At 40.7% G+C, this 21,406-nt stretch overlaps 2 protein-coding genes across 9 annotated transcripts in view; both read right to left on the minus strand.

Annotated features, from left to right (window-relative positions):
• Positions 1 to 1,829: 1,829 nt before the first annotated feature.
• On the minus strand, positions 1,830 to 16,067 carry vamp3 (vesicle-associated membrane protein 3 (cellubrevin)). The gene is made up of 5 exons (XM_039756235.1): positions 15,971 to 16,067; positions 4,017 to 4,104; positions 3,673 to 3,831; positions 3,352 to 3,403; positions 1,830 to 3,235 (listed from the first exon to the last, which is right to left on the minus strand). Coding segments are annotated over exons 1-5 (318 nt in total). The 5' UTR covers positions 15,973 to 16,067; the 3' UTR covers positions 1,830 to 3,218.
• Positions 16,068 to 19,564: 3,497 nt separating this feature from the next.
• LOC120531118 (calmodulin-binding transcription activator 1-like) overlaps positions 19,565 to 21,406 on the minus strand; it is a 202,265-nt gene continuing 200,423 nt past the window's right edge. For all 8 annotated transcript variants that reach the window (XM_039756226.1, XM_039756225.1, XM_039756224.1 and 5 more), the window contains one exon: positions 19,565 to 20,913. In XM_039756226.1, the coding sequence (XP_039612160.1) occupies positions 20,881 to 20,913 (33 nt within the window). In that variant the 3' untranslated portion in view covers positions 19,565 to 20,880. The remainder of the gene's footprint in view (positions 20,914 to 21,406) is intronic.

Raw genomic sequence — 21,406 nt, forward strand, 5'->3', positions numbered from 1 at the left:
ACAGTGGTAATTCCACCAAGGAGTGGCTGGCATAGCAAAATTACTCCAAGAACACCTAGAAAACTCCAAAAAGTCAGAGAAGAACCCAGAAGACCATCTAAGGAATTACAAGTCTCTCCAAGCTCAGTTAATGTCAGTGTTCATGATTCCACCATTAGACAGACACAGGGGGAAAATGGTATTCATGGAAGAATTACAAGGCAAAAAAAAAACACTGCTAGACAAGAGGAACATATAGGCATGTCTAACATCTGCCAAAAATACCCATTGATTATCAACAAAACTTTCAGGATAATGTTTTTTGGAGCTTTCAGTGAAAATTGGAACTTTATGGAAGACTTATGGGTCCCGTTATATTTGGCGCAAAGCTAACACAGCTTTCCATAATAAGAACATTACACCCACAGTCAAACTGGGTGGCAGTAGTGTGTCACGGTGTGGAGATGCTTTACTGCTTCAAATCCTGGGTGACTTGCAATAAGTGAGAGAGGCATGAATTCAGCTCACTACCAGAAAGTACTGAAGGAGAATCCCAGTCATCAGTTTGTGATCTGAAGCTCAAGCACAACTGGGCTATGCAGTAGGAGAATAATCTGAAGCACAAGATCAAGTCCACATTTGAATGTTTACCAAAAAAAAAAAGTTAAAAGTCCTGACTTGAACCCCATTGAGATGTTGTGGCAAGACCTACACTAAGAACTTTATAGTTGTAAACTCTTCAATGTGGCTGAAATTAAACAATTCTGTAGAGGGGGCCAGAATTTCTCCACAATGATGCCAAAGAAAAGTGTTTGATTGCAGTTGTTGCTACTACAGATGCCACAACAAGTATTTTGAGGGCAATTATTCTTTCACATGGGTGAGAAAGGTATTGTTGAACCTTTTGCCTTAAATAAACTACCATGTTAAAAACTATGTATTGTGCTTACTCAGGTTGTTTTTTGTATTATACTAAATTTGTTTGGAGATCAGAAATAATCGAGTGCTATGAATAAGCAAGAATTCAGGAAAACCAGGAAAGGGGCAAATACGTTTTTCACAACACCGTGGACATTTCCAAAATTCTCCTAGTTAATATGTTATGTACCACATGATCTTACAATGTTGATTTAAGTCTGTATGCTTTGTAACATATCTGGAATAGTGTGCTCTGTAAGAACGATTAAAAAGAAAAAGAAAAAAACAACACCGGTGCTTGCCTCTAGTAGTCCAGTGTGCACCTCTCCCAGAGTAGTAGAGAAGATGATATGCAATGGAAATGATCAAGACCATGCACATCTTGAGTGTAAGCAGGGAAAGACTTACTGGGGAGAAAAAAGGTGAAGATTGGGGTCAATGATTATATCTTGAGTTGCCTTGAAAGCTTGCATTTTGTAAAGATTTTAGTTAGCCAATAAAAGGTGTACCGTTTGCTTGACTTCTCATTGCATCCATAATGGCTAATGCGGTATGACACCCTACTACTTCTGGGAGCTGAAAGTCCATCAGGCACCATAAGGGTAAATGACTAGTGAAGCCTACCGACACCTTCAAAGGGGGATAAGCTCTTCACTATTTTGAACATTTAAAAAAATCATCGCTGTTGGGTTAAGCAAGATAAAGGCACAGTGATTTTTCACAACTCATTAGGGTGCTAACACTAACCCAAAAGTTCAAGGCTTGTATATGACCACAGTAACATGGCTCTTGTGACAACAGTACATAAGCAGCAAACAATCGTATCAAAATATTGCCCTTCATCCCTGAACAGCAATGTCTACCACAGATACCACAACTATATACTTGTTGACATGCACTTGCTTCTTACCAAGTAAAACCACCATTACAGGAACACTTTAAATAAAAACTTTAATTTGATTGAAAATAAGCATATGGCACAAAGGGGCATCTTCCATCAGGCCAGCTCCCCCTGACAAACATTCAAGTATATTTTCTGGGAGTGTTCTGTTTCCAGAGATCAGAGGCTTTGCCTTCTCTGGGCCGAATTTCAAAAGTGCAGAAAAACAAGACAGTGTAATAACAACTTAAAATTTTCATTTTTAATGTGCTAAACTGAGTTAACCAAGAAACACTGACTAAAATCAAATCCTCCAGACACAATGAGTGCAGTCATCTTCTGACCACTGCCAAGTGTGGCCGTGTGACAAAACAGAGAGGGGCTGAAGAGCCACAGCAGTGCAAAGGATTGTACACAATCACAAATCTGGGCATCCACATTTGTCTTCTGGGGTATAAGCATGATTAATTAAAGATGCTCTTCATTCCTCTTTGGTATGTCTTACAGTCACAGCAGTGGTCACATTACTCAGTCTGGACCATCACCCCGTAATTGGAAACACATGAAGAATTCCAAGCCAACTGTGCTTAATAAAACTGGTTTCCCAAGTGACTCTGACATCAATTGAAATAACACTTACAAAGCATAGCAGAGAAAGAAGGGCCTAACATTAAGCATCCAAACCAAAGGACACACCAGGCCTGAACTGCTGAGCCCTCTACTGCAGGCCTAACGTGTCCCATTGGTGGATGCAGCCAAGCAGCTGAAAAACATGTTGGACCCCCAAGGTTCTTTAATCAGGTATGGGAAATGCGGGACGGCAGAGATGACATGACCTACTAATCTGATGCCAGGAGGCAGAATGGAAGAAATGAATACTGAGTTCCCTCCCCACACAAAAGATTCTTTCTGAGGCAGGAGCCAAATGATGACCAAAGCGACTGTGTTAAGACATTGACCACTTACCAAGGGATACCAATAAAGGCACACTGGTAGACATACTAAGGCACATTTGCTATAGAAAGACACTTGGACATAAGTAACACAATGACATAATACTCAAGGCACTAGGTAAACTGGTGGCACTAACCTGACACGTCATGGACATGGGGTCTCTGTGAGGCATGTTATATTCAAGATTCTTTTCAGGAGGTCTAAGTAATACTCTTGCCCCTCCTTTAAGGCCTGCCCCACTCCCACCATGCCCTTGGCCTATACTGCACTTAACAGACCTTAAGGAAGGCTTTTTGCTTACATGGAAGGACCTGATACACACTTTCACAAAAATTACTTTGATAACAAATGGAAGTCAGCTGGTGTCCACATTCAAAATCAGACATATTAATCAGAAAACAGATAAGGCAAAAGGCTCAACATCTTGGATATCATTGCAATAGCTGTGCAGTCCACTGGCATCCCTGGCTGCCTCAGGAACAAGTCTTCACACCTGTGTCCAGACTGTGAGGGGCCGAGAAAGAGAAACAAAGAGGAAGATGGGTAAGAGGGGTGTAAGGAAAGACATTAAAATAAAAGAGCTGGGCCCTCTATCCCCAGATGGACAAAAATAGACTCACTTATGATGATGACAATGAGGATGACTGCCACTGCAATCAAAATGGCCCACATCTGCAAAAGAGCAAAGATGCAGGAAATTACACTGCAGCCTATCATCATGTACTGTCAAAGTTCAAGCCCCACCAACCAACTTCAACAGCTAAGGCAACCCTCTAACAGGTCAAACTTTAGAACTGTATCATTTTTACATGGGAATCAAATGCCATAATCAGTACATCAATCAAATAAAATTACACTCAACTCCTTGATCTTACACTATACATAAAAAGTGGTTATTCGATAACTTTTGGCTCATTATGCCTGTATCGAACATCACCCACCTTACAGTTCTTCCACCAGTACTTCCTCTTCAGTTTTGAAGCTCTGGCCTCAAACTGGGATGCTCCAGCCTGGAGAGCTTCAGCACGGTCATCAAGTTCGGTCAGTTTCTGGTCTCTTTCCAGCACTTTGTCCACATTCACCCGCATGATATCCACCACCTGTAAACACAAGGATAACAAATGAAGAAGACAGACACAGGAGGACCCCAGAAACAAACTCTTTGACAGGCTGCACCCAAATGTGCTCTTCAGGAGTCATCTGTGTATTTAATAAATGTCTGATCCTGTCAGCAGGACACCCCATGTTATATCTCACAACCCAATAACAAAAACCCTCATTCTACCTCATCCACTTGTGCCTGGGTTTGCTGCAGCCTGCGGTTCCCACTGGCCCCAGGCGTTACATCAGGAGCACCTGGCGTCTGACCTGACCTGAAAGATAAACCACATATTTTTAGAAGCTGCTCGACGCTGGGACACAGCCACATTTGACCTGGACATCCTGAGCTGAAAACTGGCATGCCTCCTAAAATGCAGAAGCAATAAAAGGAAATTAAAATGGTGCTCAGGGCAAACTAATGAATTATACACAATACAAAACTGACAGACTGTTGACCCAATATTGTATAGCTCATCATCATAAGCAAATGCCCAATTTCCAATGCTGGGTAGCAGGGCAACAACACAAACGGTTGAGGTTTGCCTTCCTCTAGAAATCCTTTTTGCAGTTTGTTATAAATTTTAGAGTTGTGAACCGACACAAGAAGACTTTTTTCATGTGTCCAGTAGCTTGTGCTCACAATGTAGGTGAACATCTGGGAAGTTACTTCTGAAAAGCAAAAATAAAAAAAATACTGTTTCACTATAAAAGTGCCTGCAGTCAGAAAAGAAGATAAAGCATGTAACATCAGTGACACGGTGGCATCACATTTTTCTTTAAAACTGAGTTTTCAGATGGATCATTCCAGGCATTGTGGTACATGACTACTGGTTGGAGTAGGTTTTTTATCCTCTTGTCCCCAATAGACTGTCCTGTTTTATGAATCCACTGAGGCTCGACTCATGTCACGTTTAGAGGGTAAAACAGGAATGCAGTTGGAAGCACGATGCAACTTTTGTGGGAGAAGAAGAAAATGGAATGTGCATACCTGTAGTGCAGAGACTACCGGACTGGCGTTAATGCAAAAATCAATTGTTCTTGTTGTAAGGATCCCCTCCAGACCGGACAGATATTAAAAGTACTGTGGTGATCAGTGCAGAGGCCATATCTCACGATATGCTGCCACAACCCATTTGATGACTCTCATCTACACACACTATGCTACAATATCATGCTGATACTTCCTTAAAAGTGGCTCCCAGTCTGCTACCATGATGCATTTGGGGTCAGTAAGCCAGACCAGGAAAATGTATGGCTATCAAACTGGAACAAAAGGTATTTTTTACATGTAAGTGAGATGTTTTTGCTATGACTCCCCCATCATATGGTCACACTGATGTATTTTCTGTAATACACACATTTAAATAAAAGTGCTGAAGGAACTGCAGGTTTTCATTCCAACCAATTTCTTAATTGGAAGACAATTTTTGAAGTCAGTAAAACCTCACATTAGCATATTTAGTTTATTAGTGCTCCAGTTCTGGCATGTCAGACCATTCTAAAATTGAATACTGTCCATTTGTTGTATGGCTCAATTATTCCCTTGTCGCTTTTGATGTATCATTTTAAATATTTTATTATATTAGGACTACACACATCTGTAAACGGGACAAAGTTAGCTGGGGTGCTCCTGGTTCTGTTCATTGTTAATTGGTATCTGCCTAAGAAAATGGAATGCAACTAAAAACTGGAAATGTTAATTTAAAGACAGAACACAGCAAATAAGGGCTCTGAATCTTATAAAGTGAAACTAATGAAGCCTACATTCTATTCTAAGTAATGGGTGTCTCAATAAGAAAATGGCTGGCGCAAAAACCTGCAGTCATCGTAGGCATCCAGGACTAAAAGGTTTAACATTCCTGTTATCTCACTAAACTTAATGTGAAAGAGCAGCACTGCTGGATACTAGAGTTGTGTGGTACGCTGGCACCTGAAAAGAACCGAAAGACTCATTTTTTAAAACAGTACCATACCAGTGAAGTAAATTGCACTTTTCAAGCACCTCACGGACGGTCATTTATTACTACGACTGCATCTGTAAAATACACCCCCAATGTTCTTTCAACATAAATATTAATATAAACGTTCTGGATACACAAAGGGGGCACCCCCCCATTTATAATGAACTGCAAAGCAGGTAGGGCTGTGAGATGGGGTTTTAATGACCTGTTATTTGGTTTGGCACTGAAGTCTGAAAGCTGGCATGACACCAAACTCAAAATGTTTGTATTGGTCCAATCCAAATGGACACAATTCAAATCCAATGTGGTGTTCAAAATCACAACATATAAATGAAGCACCTACAGCACCCCTTGCGCCAACTGACAGTGGTGTATCAGTCCCCTTTTGTCTGGTTTTTGATTCAGTCCCAAAGTTGCCATCACCTTATGTGATTTGACATGATTTCTAGTGAGTGAGCGTGTTAAATGGCTGCACTTTCTGAATCTTGCTGTCTCTGAGGATGTCAAATAGCAGTAGAAGCCTGATTATCGATTCCTTCGCGACTTTTCATCACAGTCCCAAATCTATTGTGCCACATAATCTCACCTTGTTTTGTCAGCCCATCAACATTAACCTCTGTAGTGACTGAGCGAGCACTTGTTACGATGGGTTCGGCCACAATCTCAGCCTATCATTTTTCATTTTTTCTTCTTCAGATATCTGCATTGGCTCCAAAGTTTGATTATCTTGTTCTCCATTTGCAGTGGCCAAAACAGTCAATTTCTTTCTCTTCTAGTAGCCACTGTTATTTTTCAGTTTCAATGGTGGCCAACTTGCACACACAAGTGTCCACTTCTACATTTCTGGCAGTGGTCTACGATAAATCAAACAAGTGAGTTGCGGGGGGGGCGTCACACTACATCACTGGCTGTTATGGGTGCCCACTAGAGCCTGATTAATCACTGGGACTCAATAACTTAATCAGTACTGACAGAAGTGACACTGACCAGGCCCCTGCATTTTGATCGACAAGCGCTCAACAAGATGCACCGGACTTCATGTACACACTAATGGGGTCAACAACAAAGGGGAGGTCAGTGCAGTTGAGAAAAGTCTTGATTTCAAACAGTAGGTTATTTGTTCTTAAGGAGTTAATATACACAACCATGTACAGAATGTGCACAATGCCAGCGTCAAAAGTAGGGCTTGCAACAACGAATCGTCATTATCAATAATAAAAAACAGTGGCAATTACTTTAGGTTGAGTACGCTGTGCCGTGTAACTGTGTCACTACTGCATTAGGCAGACAGTACGCAAGTCCCCAAGTTTACTGTGAACATATTAAAAAGGCTATGAGCTGCAAAATGTGTATATCTGACCTCGTACAGCTTTAGAAAACAACAGAGATGCACAAGCATTTAAACATGAAACATATCGTTACAGGCTCGCCATCATCGCTGTAAGCTGAATGTTACTTCAGTGTTATTTACACAGATATATGAACACAATGTTTGCTAGGCTAGGCATACTGACATGACTTGTGGTTTGAAGTGAGGAATAATTCAAGCCATAGTCCAGCCCTCTACAATGTGAATAAAACACTAGCATATGTGACAAGAGTTTTATGATAGGCAACTACAAATATATGTGTCATTAGCTAATAGCTAGTAAATATTAACATTTTCACTTGCCATATTTGCTTTTTTTTTTTTTTTTGACACAGTCACTCTGCTAAATTACAGTGCTGCATTACATACTTGCATTGACATGTGTGTCTTTTCAGTCTTGTGTGCCAATGAAATCAAAATCTCAACAATGGTGCAGCGGTGAATCCCACAGCACATCGTCCATGACTGAAACTCATATCACTCATTCCGAGTGAAAAGGTAGGAGCAGGACGGAAAAGAGAACTACAAACTAGTTGGCTATCAGACTTCAAGTGGCTTTTATACCATCTGGAGGAAAACGTGATAATGTGCAAGTACTGCTGCAGCAAGGCTAGTGTAGCCAGTAAAACAGATTTTGTGGCAGGATCAGCTTTAAAGCGTGACAATCTAACAAATGACATGCGGCAGGCTGCAACAGTGTGTCGGCTACAAAGAAATGTGCCAAAGCACATGTGGTGGGAAAAGGTTTCCGGACACAAAAAAGATGAATGATGATGCAAAAAGATACAAACTTTCAGTGAAAATAAACTCGGCATATTGGATAGCAAAGGAAGAACTTAGTTTCACACAAATGAACCCACTTGCTTTGCTGCAAAAGGGATATAATCTGGATATTCCTCCAATATATGACAACCAATTCCAAACATTACTGTGAGGACTCTAATAAAGTCACAACGGTCCAACAGATTCATCTGTGGTGGACTATTATGGTAGTCAGATATTTAGATGGTATGATGCTCTGCCAGAAGTTGAAAACACAATAAATAAAAACTTAAATTGCAAGCTTAATTTTGAAGTGTGTGTTTAAAGCGATTCTGCAAACATCAGCCAAATTGTGAGTTTAGTTTATGTACTGAAAACATTAGTGTTTATAAGGAAATCTTGTGTGGTTTGTTGCACAATCAGAGGCAGATGTGCTACTAAATGTTTTATTTCTAATTATTACTATTTACTTTCAATGTATTTTTATATAAATGTTGTATAAAACCAGTATTTTGTTTAAAATAAGTACATGTAGTTCTTAAAAAAAAAAAAAAATTTTTATACAAATCTGTTTATTTGGTGAAAAATTCCTTTTCATGTACTTTTTGTTTAATTTCAAATGTATTTTCTTTTACAATCCAACTAATGGATCAAAATATTCGCTAGTGTAATCAAACGTAGCCAGCAAAGATTTAGTACTTTGTCTTTTCTTTACCCAACAGTAAACTTACTCTTCCATTTTAGAAGCAGTTATGTCACAAATAATGGACGTACATGCTTAGACTACAGTATATGTGACACACCTTTGTGTTTGATCCTCACTTTAAACAAAGATCAGATCTTAACACACGTCAGTGGCTGCATTCTGCGTTGGCACTTCCAAAACGGGTTTTGTAAAAAAAAAAAACTGAATGGGCTGCATAAATGTGCATCTCAGCCTGTTTTTGTAAAAACTGAAAATGTTAGAGAAGTACGGCAGCACATTTTTAATTGCTATGTTGTTTGCATGACAAATTTACAATGTTACCGTAGATTAGGTTATCTTTAAAAACTTCTGAAAAGCAGTTGTTCATAGTGTAAACTACTTGGCTGCTGTGCGGACTACAGCCGGCTATTCTGATCATGCGCTGATAGACAGACAGACAGATAGCTAGCTAGCTTCACTTGGGGGTCTGGGGATGTTGATCTATTTTAGCGTTTAGAAACTGTGAAACAGACAGTATTTAAAGACCCCATTAATAACGACAATGTCGAGGGCTGACAAATTATACAAAGTATGGACTGAATACTCATTAAAAATAAGCAAATGTCTGAATATATTTGAACGATGGTTAAAAGCTCCAAGTACTTCTACATGTAAGTATGTACTTAATATGGATTTCTAAGCCAAAATTTCATTCTGTCTTCTCCGCAACATTCCCCGCCCCGTCCATTTCTGTCCCTTAATGATGTTCAGACTCTGGTTCATTGTTTCATAATGTCTCGTGTTGATTACTGCAATTCCCTCGTCATCGGCCTCCCTGCACAATCTATACAGCCAGAGTCCTCAGCCACACATCTCCTCTGTTCTCTCCCAACTTCACTGGTTACAGCTCATAGCTCCTTACACTCCTTGTCGCTCTCTCAGGTCCTCGAGCAGTGATCTCCTTACTGTCCCACACACCAGACTCTCCACCCTGGGTTATGGCCACTCAACTCTGGAGCTCTCTTCCTCAGTCTCTCCGAGATTGCTCATCTTTCTCCACCTTTAAATCTCAACTCAAAACTTTCCTCTTCTATGAGATTTTTTTTTCTTTACTCTGTATGTAACGCGACCTTGGGTTTGTGAAAGGCGCTCTATAAAAGCAACTTATTAAGTATTGCTAATAATTTTGCTTTTTGCTTGCAGAGTGTCTGCCAAAGCACGCAATGCTAATGACTCGTGCACCGAATAGCCTTGACTTGAAAAACTCTACCAATTACAAAAAGAGGATTTTCTGTGCATGGAAAGAGACACGATTAAAGAGAAAAGAGGGATCGGGACACTTTACATGCCTCTATGCATACGTGAAACTCTCGATTACTCAAATGTGATACTTTAATCCCGCACAATCTGCCTCTCATACTATATAGCGCAGAGTGCACGCCACCCCCATGATCCCGTCTGTTCAGGTAAAGCAATATTAGGCTTGTCTACCACCATCACAAACCTTTTGTCATGCAGAAACGATGACTTTCAAGGGGACTGAATACTTTTTGCATGCCACTGTTCAATATGGACATATTCCTAAGTGGCGTCTTTACTTTCAAAGCATGGCAGAACATAGAAAACCAAACTGCAGTGAATATGAACGTGAGGTATTCCTGACATCTGATGCAGTGTAAGGAGTTGCTCCAGTAGGTGCTATGCTTCTCAAATAAACTGTATTTTTACCATCACTTTATAAGGCAAAATATGTTAACCAACAAATTTGGTACATAATGACATAGCAGAAGTGTTGCAGTCTCATTGTAAGGAGTCCACCTGCATGGGTCTTCCCACTGTCCAAAGACATGCAGGGGAGGTGAGCTGATGATGCTAAATCGCCTTAAAGCAGACTTCATACAATTTCAATTACAGATTTAGTTAATCTTCAGAAAGGTTATTTCAAGTTGAACACTTGGCCTATAGTGTTTTCTTCTTTTACACACCCAAACAGTTTCTTGGTATTCTGCACAAAAGACTTGATGGTATTCTGAGTAAATCTCAAGGCCACATCAGACCAAATATTTAAAAAACAAAAATGTCATCTGTCTCTGTCTGCTGAAGCAAATAACAGAAAATGTTCTACCTTTCAAATCACTTAACTAAGTTGCATCCAAATATGACATATGCATACATTTTTACTTCTTCAAGTGCTTTATTTTGCCACAATTAAAATAGGTAGACAAACCTAAACACACAATTAAATATTGCTAATAGTAGGTGTCCTTTTTCGTGATGATGACTGACTTATACGCTAATTTAGTCTTCGTAAGGCCATCGTCTTGGAGTCGTGTGGTGAACTGAAGCCGACATTTAAGAGGCCATCATGCAGAAATCACACAATCCCTGTTCAGTTACAGGTTTACAACAACAGGGTTTAGAAAATGGATGGACGTCACAACGTCACTGATGCATCATTGAAATGAGACTTTCTGCTCCCCTCGCTATCTTGTCTCCTGAGGTCACTAAAATGCCAAGGCCAAAAAAATGTTTGCATAGGACTTACAGATGGTTCAAATTTTCCATAACTTAAAAATCATTTTCCATGTCAAGTTTGTCTTTTATAAATCCTGACTTTTGCATAAGAAATGGCTTACGCACACATTTAAACGTAAGCAAGTTTTATACACAAGGCCCTGGATCGGCTCTCTGCTGTGTTGGTCTTCTTTCTCCATCTGGTATGGAGCCCTGCCACATGTGGTGCTCTGGACAAAACATTACGCACCAAAGCGCGCGCACCCTACTGCAGTGGAACAGACCCAGGCTATCATGTGTCTCCAGTACGCATGTGGGGCAGGCTTTGGTAACAGGGCTCCCAAGCGCTGGAAGATCTCCTAGGCAAATGTGAAGAATGCCTCACTGAAAACAGGAGGAGCGACTCTTATTTTAGCACAGCTTGGGTGAAGTTATGTACGCGGCATAATGGCAGTCACATTTTAAATGTGTTGCACCATAGTGACGCCGTTATCATCACCGCCATTTTGTTCATTTCTCACTTAATTTAACCTTTAGACAGGAGGCTTCTAATCACAAAAAAATCAGAAACAGAACAACCTTAAGCACAGGTAAGCATAACATCCCCTTGAAAATGACCCCTGTCTTGACAGCATGTCCAGGCCGTTTATTACAAAGATGGGCAGCTCACTGCTATTACCGACCCATCATGTGACACTGAGCAAGTCACCTTACCCAGCAGTGCTATACGGAGAACTGTACAAGGCACTTAATGTGATGGGCATCGTTTGGGTGCTTGCTGTAGAATGCTAACTGTTAACAGGTGAATGCTTCCCAGACTTGACCACAGTGCCACCTGTCCTTAAGCAAACATCTCCTCATTACTTCGTACATTTGGATCATTCATTAATTATATTTAAAAGCTGTGTGTCATGTAAACTCCAATGCCAGCTTTAAGCAAGTCATTTCACACAACAAACAGTTTGCTTGACTGAAGGTGTCACAGTGGTAAGCACTGCTGCTTCACAGCTCCAAGGCCCAAGATGAAGTCCCAGTCAGGGTCCTGCTTGTGTGGACTTGGCGTGTCGTCCATGTCTGCGTGGGTCCTTCCCGGACACTCTCCCACATAGAAAACGTGTGCGTTTGGGTAACTGGCCCAGTATACGGCACCTATTAAAGCATTCAGCTTCTTAGAACTTTACACATTTTATTTGCATTCAAAACTGAATCACAGAGGATTTCATTCACCTTTTTTTTTTTAAATATCAAAGCGAAAGCACATCTTGGTAAACTCCCCTAAATCAGTGCTTCTCAACCACTGGGACATGAACCACTTTTGAGTTACGGGCTGCCGCCAGTGGGTCATGAGTGCCTGTTGTTTGTAATGGCAGTGGCTCGTGGTGGGTCACCACTCTGACAATCCCACTGAATTGGTGATAAATGCTCTATTGACCAAGGGGGGATTGGTTCACAAAGAGACTTGAATGGGAAAAAGTGGATTAGAACACCAGAAAGACACTGATCTAAATTAACTACAGAGATTAAGCACAACAAAACCCACTGTAATGCAGCACACACACACACCTAAGTCATCACTGGTGCAGTCAGCTGGTTTTACAGGTCACATATTCAGTTCAATGGTGACCACCTATCGAGGGTTTCAGTTGATTGTAGTATAAATGCCTCTTATCAGCAAGGTCCAACTTGTGATGACTCAGTATGGTGGGCTAACCCATACAATGAAGACAAATAAAAACTCCAGCGACTCTGTGAAAAGCACAATTCAAGGGATAGAGACAAGAAAATATACAAGTGACTGGACCCGCAGTTTATTAAATCATGAAGAAATGGAAAAAGAGTATGGCACAGCTGTAACTCTGTTCACAGCAGACGGTCCACAAACACCAAGTGACTGTGTAAAGGTGACTGGTGAGGAAAGCCGCCAAGAGACTTTTGCAAACTCTGAAGGAGTTACAAGCTACAGTGGTTAATATTGGAGACTAGAGGGGCTTCGCTCGTCAACCCCCCTGCCAGCACTATGCACCAGCAACCTTGCGTCTCTGCCGCTTGCGTCTGTGGATTTCACTTTCACCAAACAACAAATCTTAATTCTCACGGATACGCCTCTTCATTTGGAAGAAACATTACTTTTCCCTGATGGCAACACGAATTAGATGATCTACAAGTCTCTGACTTAACGTTTAAAGCCGAACAATATCTACAGACTTCTGTCATATCACCTATGCCCATACATTCGATCTCTTTTCGCTTTTACCTTTTCGTCAATATTGCAATGAATTTTGATTCTGTGTTTGGAATTGCATCTTGACAACGTAACATGTAACTGCTCGTGAGTGAATATCATTTCTTTCTCTCTACACGAACTGTGTCTGACAATAGCATTCACACAAACGAGAAATGATTGAACCATGTTTGGTTGTAAATGTTTTAGATGTGGGTAGGACTTTTCCAAATCTCTCTGCATAAATTTTCTCTTGCAGGATTTCACTTTTGCCAAACAATAAATCTTTTAATTCTCACGCATACGCCTCTTCCTTGGGAAGAAACACTACTTTTCCCTGATGGCAACACGAATTAGACAATCTACAAGTCTCCGACTTAAAAGTTGAAATCCAAACAATATATTTGATCTCTTTTCGCTGTTCCATTATTTCACAGAGTAATAATTTGTTTGTTTGTGCTAATGCGATCTTTAGTATCATTTTTTTGAGACTTTCGAATTTTCATACTTCCACTACCTCTAACCTGCTCTGCCTGTGTATCGTGCCAACATTTTTTAATTCTTTACGACATTCTACTTTTTCCATCTACTCTTTGTCTTATTTCCGGCCCCGGCATGATTAAATCTCTTGGCACAAAGTCTCACCTCACGGGACGAGAAAGCATTTCTCTGAGAAAGTCACGTCTCGTCTCTCATCCCAAGATTTTTTTATTATAATAATGAGATACTGCGCAAACAACTGCTGCCCAGTCACAGCTTTATGGGAGTGTGGCAAAAAGATAGCCAAAAAATACAAATGACAACGTGGCTGAAATGTGCGGCAAAGCAAATACGAGACTCTGATGTCAGCTGGAAGAAGCTGACGAGACCAATATGGAGCTTTATGGTTATTAAACTAAACTCCATGTCTGGCGTAACCCAAACACTTCACATTGCCGACAACACATAATTCCCATCATTCCCATCATCATCAGCTTGTGAAGGTGAAGGGAAAAATGAATACAGCAAAATATAGGAAAATAGAGGAGGAAAATTTGATAACAGTCTGCAAGAATCCCACACCTTGGGAGATTTGTTTTCCTATCAGACAGCAATCCCAAGCATAAACCGAGAGCTATGCAGGAATTAAATGCCAATGTCCAGATGTGGCCAAGTCAGAGTCCAGATCTCAATCCAACTGGGAATTTGTGGCTTGACCTGACTGAGGCTGTTCACTCACAATCCCCGTGAAAACAGGCTGGGCTTGAGCAGTTTTGCCAAGAACTGAGAAAAAGTGGCAGTGCGTAGATTCAAAGTTGTCAAAGGGGCACACACTAAACACTGACTTGAAGGGGTTATGTGATCAATTACTTTGTGTTTTATATTTATATTCAATTTAAACCAACAGAATGAGACTCTTTAATGTCAACATCTAAGAGAATCCCCACCTCTTCCAGTCAAGAAATACAAATCCCGACGTCGCTGGAAATTATGTCCACTGTGATTCAATATTGTGTAACAATGAAACGTGAACACTTTTTCTAGGCACTGTAACTGTAGGGTCATACTGGCTCTTACAGTGGGCTAATGTTCCATCTGGGGAGGCGCCCAAGCATCTAGGAAAAGCAGCAGAGTCCAGAAAACAGCTGGAGACACAAGCAAAGGATGAATGAATGCGTTTGTTTAGTTTGTTTTTCACAGATATGTTGGGAAAAACCAAATTTCCCACTTTGGCCAGTAAAAGAGTGAATAACCAGTCCTCTCTTTTTCTAACCTGTTTAACTCAATGCAAAGATTGTACTGCATAAATGACACTCTGTTCCAAATGATTTTATATTAATTGCAAGGTTAAATCTTACATTTAAGTATTTAAATTGTAAATACAGGTGACACATCCATCCCCACAACAGGGCTTGCCAGTTCGATTATTTGATCCCATGGAGCTGGAGCTTTACTAGGTGCTAAGGTAGCAATAAGGCCTGCTGAGTGCCACACATAACTGTGTCCGCAGAACTGCCACTTAATCTAAGGGCACTGATTTTGGACACATGGGAAGTTCCTAAAGAAAAAAAACACACACAATGGGTTAACGTGCAATCCCCACCCATTGCCCTGGGTGCTTTTGGCTGCAACGCTAAGTTGTCCCGTCACTTTATCATGCTCCGAACCTTTCTTAGATTCTAAGACGGGGTAGTAAATTAAATTGGGGACTACCTATTGATTGACTAACACACTAACAATTGTAGTTGGAGTGAGGCCACTCGCACATGAATTCTCTAACGTGGCACAGTTGTTCAAACTTTCATCTTTGGACGCTCCCATATCTTCAGTGCACTCGAAACTTGACGTAGAAAAAAGGGAAATTCTCCATGGAAGTTCCAGAAGACATGCGGGCTAAGTCAACCGGGACAACATGGCAGGAAGCCAACTAGCAAAAAAAAAAAAGTAGGAACGAAAGCTCGTTTTGGTGCTTCTTTAAGCGGTACTCCACAGCGAGGAACCGTCGGCCCGTTTGTCAGCCGGGCGTTTTGGCAGTCCTCGCATACACTTGGGGTTTATCGTCGAAAGTTTGAGTCTTCCTCGAGTATCGGTCGTTGACACAAGATTCCCAAACCAGAGAGACCCTCCGCGTCGCTTTAATACTCACATGACGGATCTGACAGTCGTTCGCTCGGCTTCTGCTCTTCAAGTCTAAACTCAGCAGCGTCCGCGTAAGGCCGAGGGGCGGGGCACCGATTTGGGGCGAGCCGCACACTTTCTTCTTCTTTCTGATTGAGCGGCACATGGAAATCTCCGACAACGAGCTGCTGGTGCCATCTACTGGATGGAGGTTTCGATTACACGTTGAACTGGAACTCCAACTTGATTTCATTCCTGCTTGTTGAGCGGTGAACGAAGAAGATTTTCTGGTCTAAGAGGACTTAATTCGGTTATCGGTAAGTGAGAGCAAAGGAACTGCCTTTGGGTCATCCCGAGTTTCTAAATCAGTTTTTTATTTTTGTTGTTAAATGTAAAGTCTTCAGTCCCAGAGCCTCCGTTTCGAGCATAGTTTCAAGTGAACTCTGCTTTCATTTAAAATGGTTCTGGATTCAAAACAGGGCTTCATGACTGCTCCCCTGGGGTGCCGCTATAGCAAGTGGATTTCATTCCCACTAAAGCCACAATCGGAAGAAGCTTCCAACGTTAAGTGATTTTCTTGTTTCATTAAATTGTTTCAATAGCACGGCCAGATTTTCTGGTAATAATCATTGCTTTTAACGCTCAAGGATCAATAGAGTTTGTACTAATTTTTTTCATGTTCAAGGGAGAGATGAATTTGCATTCAGCTAGTAGCCTTGACCCTGCCATCTGTCATTTCTAAGTTGTAACTCTGGTTATTTTGGACCTCTTTTCAGACAATAGCACACATAGACCTCCTTGTAACCAAGTATAACTGATCCAACTTGAGACCACTGCTATTACAGATGCCAGTCAGGGTGGAGGCATTGGTGAATGAAAATAAAGACTCAAAGGATGTTGAGCAAAGTTTCTTTTGTGTTTTTTTTTTTAATTTTATTTTACAGCAGAAAGAATATAAAGCATTCAGAAAACATCTTCCATAATTTAAGGGCAATTCAAAATGTTTGCATGGCTTCAGCAGCTGAATTTTTTTTTTTTAACATCTCCATTGATTCAGTGACGCTTATACATGCACAATTACAAAAATAAAACTTACAAAAGAGAGTAAACAGAGAGAGAGAGACAGGAAGAAAGAAGAGATGGCCAAGACAAAGTTTAGGAGAGAGTTAGAGTAAAGGATAAGAGAAAGGTGGGAAGGGGCAAAGAGACTGAAAGGGTAAGGAAATGAAAAAGACGAGAATGAAGAGAGACAGGGAGAAAGAGGGCTGGGAAAATGAGAGAAAGAAGGGAGTCAAGAGAGTTCTACACTAGCTTAACATGCAAAGTGTCGGGGGCCCCGACTTGAAGCCGCTGGGCAGCTACTGATCCGAACTGGTGAGAAACATGCAACACGAAAGGGTCTCATGAAATCCGGATGTTGCTATCTACGGAGTGCTAGTCCTAGAATACCGCTGCGGCATTTGCATAAGAGGAGCGCCCATCTTCTGTCCACCTATATGTGTGTGTGTGTGTGTCTATATATATATTTATATACACATACACACACCAGTATAGATGACATACATATGTAGATAAAACAGAGGGCTCCACCTTTGGAAATGTTATTGCTTTGTGATCACAAGTGGTCAAAACCAGAAAGGTCATCAGGATTCCTCTTACAGAGTGCTATCTTGTTCTAAACATTATGCTGTGTGTTTTATGGGGAAGTGGAAGGGTATCCACTGTAAATCAATGACCCTTCCATAGACCTGAACCCTACACGAGAATGACCAAAAACATCCAAAATGAAACGACTCTGATGATAATAAAACGCATGACAAAAAAGATGGACAAAGGTTTCTGTGACCCTTCTAATTTCTGCTGCTAAATGAAAACATTTCTAATGAAATAAGAACAGTTTGCAGTCCCAGCTTTATAACCCCTGGAGATGAACCAGCCAATGGAAGGGTGTTTTACTTGTCTTGTCTTGGCAGTCCTACGGGTATCTTGCCACCCTAAATCACCCTACTGGGGTACTGTCCTCTAAGTGTCATTCTGTCCACCAGGCACCTGTAAAACGTGCTAACACTATCCTCTAGGCCCTCCATCAACACACCTCAATCACTCAAAAATGAGCTTCATTTGCAGTCACGTCTTGCCTCATACATTGTGCCCTGAGCAACATGTAGCTTTGAAGGGGTCTGCCTACAGTCTTCTGAGAGCTCCGACATTCTGATTTTCATTTTCTGAAAATCCATCACCCGTCACACAAAAACCGGGGTGTAGAAAGATCAAAAGCAACTATACCATTCTTTAACACAAGCATTTGGATAGGTCTGCCTTTTTATCTCGTAACACTAATCTAGCTCTCAAATATCCAGTAGGCCCCCACGCAGCTAACTCGGGTAGGCACTTTCTATAAAAAAACACTTTCCAAATTGTTCCATGTCAAACACTGACTTTAAATTTTCAACAAAAATACAAAAACAAGCTCACAAGGTTAGTCGCTACACTCTTGCCTGTGGCAAGCATACCTTGTAACCCTGGTGGGGTCAGTAGTAATTTTCATGACACCCCACGTGAACACTGCAGTAACACTGTAACAAGGTGGCATGTCACTCCAGCAGATCTCTCAGACTTATTATATATATATATATATATAAAAAAAAAAAAGGTAATGAGGTCTGAGACAGAGGACAGCAAGTCTCATCAAAAGAGAGGGCTACAGTTAAATTTCAGCACAGTGCTCAAATTTCTTTTTGTGAGACAATCTGCATCCCAAATAAGACCGGTCAGTCCAATTGCAGCTTTGCCAGGGACAGCCTGCTTTGTTTTACAAGGTCCTGAAGACATGGATCCCTGGAGAAGTGGGAGCCTGGCAGCCAAGTGCTAGATTTTGGGTGCACATCTCACTTCAAAGCTATGTGATTGTGTCCTATTTGAAAGAAGCACAAGGCACTGGCAGGTCTTGCTCCGGGCAGCCCACCAGCCAGGTTCCTGCCCTCTGAAAGCTAAACTCCCATATTTCCAAGGCATTATACTGGTTTGTTTGTTGCCTCTCTGCTGTGTAAGCAACATCCTATCCCATGCTCTGTTCTGATTTGCCAGTCCTTACTGGAGTGAGTGGATGGCTGTTAACACTTCATGATTATCAGCTCTGCAAAAGTTCTAAGGTAATTGTCTCATTAAGCAATATAGCATTCGCATAAGTTGGCACCATCGGCAAAGAAGGTTCAAATCTTGGGAGCCCAAAACAAATGTAAACATAACCCTGGTTTTAAGATAATTCGGCCTTTTCCTACATCTAAGTACAGTAGCTTTTTTGTCTTTTTCTTCTTTTTTTGCCAGTAAGGTCATGCGTTAGCAAAATGCTCTTTTAAAGAACATTTAAAATAAAATTATTTTATAGTGAAATATTTGTTTTCATTTTACAGACCATAGCCACTAATGCTTTGTTTTACTTTGTTCATGTCATAAAGGTCATGCACATATCTCTTTTGTAATTATTTACACTATTTACAAACAATACATCCACACTGCTTAGGCATTCAAACAAAACTATACAAATATTCAGTTTTCTCTCTTACCATGTTATTAACCCCTTTTATGAAGAAAATAATATATATATAGCAAATATAATCCCCTTCAAATAATGCTTAGCTCCTCACAGCCACCTCTTCCTTCTGTATGTACAGAAACCACAGCATAACCAAAAATATGGATTTGTCTGGCCAGCAGGGGCAAATGGCAGAGGTCCGAAGATCGGACCCCAGCATGTCAAGGCAAAACATGTGAGCATTCCTTTGAGAAAAAAAAAAGAAGAAAAGAAAAAAGTTCCTTTTGGAGGAAAAAAAGAAAAAAAAAAAAAAAACTCAATAAAAAGACAATTGTGTTAAAAGCAGGAAGAGAGGAAGTAGAGTTTTTGACTTCAGCTTATACATAAATACAGTAAGACACCTGTTAACCTATCATGTTCACACACACGCGCACACGCACACGCACACACACACACACACACACAGGTGTGTATATATAGATATATATAAGCCGAGATGATGCTGACAAGGTGCGCAGAACAAGCAGGGACCGCAAGGAAAGCAGAAGTACTACAGTCTCAAGGGAAAACAGACAAATAGGTAGCGGACAGCATGCAAGAGACACACATGCAATGTTCTCCGCGACTTGAAGTAAAAATCAACACCACGGGACTCACAAAAGGCAGGCCTGTGGGGGGACAAAAACTGGACACAAAGACAACAGTTTGCTAAACAGCGAACAAGTGGGGGGCACCATCTAGGGTACCCTCTTCTGCTTAAGCCGCACCCCTAACTGTTAAAAGCCCACCTACATTCAATGGCCCCCCCATCAATTCCCAGTGACAGGAGAGGGGCATTTTGTTTTAATGCTGTAACTGAGTTGGGGTGCATGCATTGTTTTTTTTTCTTTTTTTTTATATATACGTTTTATGATTTTTGGTTAAAGATTCATTTGAAAATGGAAAACAGAAGCCACTTTTAGTAAAAAATAAATTAATGAATGAAAAATTAACAAAAGAAAAAAATCTTGAGCAGTTCCCAAAGTTCCAAGGATTTGGAGCTGGTTGTACTGGTCTGCCTGCAGTGGAGGAAGTTCTTGTTTTTGTTTTAACTCCAGTGGTGCAACCAAACTCTGGACTCCTCCAGTCCTCTCAGGTCTGCCTTGTTCATTTGAATACCAAATGAAATGGAAACAGAAAGCAGTCAATCCCTTAAAAAAAGTGCAAAAAATGCAATGAAGATAAGACCCTTTAAGTTTAAAATTTGCGGGATTTGCCACTTTCTCTTAAAATTGTAGCAGTAGTAGTGTTTTCTTTGCACTGTTTTGTTCTCTGCTATATTTGTAAAATGTCTCTGGTATAAACAAAAAAATAAAGAGTCTGAAAAAAGATGTCACATCGCTAGGGGGCGACCTTGCAAGTCTTCAAGTTCCTTGGCCTTTTTCAATTCTTTCACTCTAGAAGACAAAATAAAGACAGACAAATTTCAAACAAATGCCTTTGACCAGAGAACTTCACAGATTAAAGTATATTTCCCTCTAAAATCAACAAGTTTCAACCATTTTGTGCCCAAACCCAGATCCTTATTACACATCATCCAAACCACTGGTAACCTATTTTGCCCCCAACATTGTACGTAAACACTAGACTACTACAGCAGTACCTTGCAAATCCAGGCTGCTCTGACTGAATGCCCCTGCAATATCATATTGTCTGTACTACTCAAATGGGTTAAATGCCAAAGTGCCAACAAAGTACAGATAAGGCACATTTTTCCAAGGCAATCTGTACAATGTTGAGGAGTGTCTCTAGGGCAGTTATTCTCTGTTTCTAACTATTCACTCTTGACAACAGTTTACTTAAGTCTTTCTGACCTTTGCTGAACAGCTGCAGGCATTCCACAGTTACCATTACTAAAAGCAAAACACAAACTCTGATGGAAAAGACAGG

The sequence above is a fragment of the Polypterus senegalus genome, chromosome 6, assembly GCF_016835505.1.
Source record: "Polypterus senegalus isolate Bchr_013 chromosome 6, ASM1683550v1, whole genome shotgun sequence".
NCBI lineage: Eukaryota > Metazoa > Chordata > Cladistia > Polypteriformes > Polypteridae > Polypterus > Polypterus senegalus.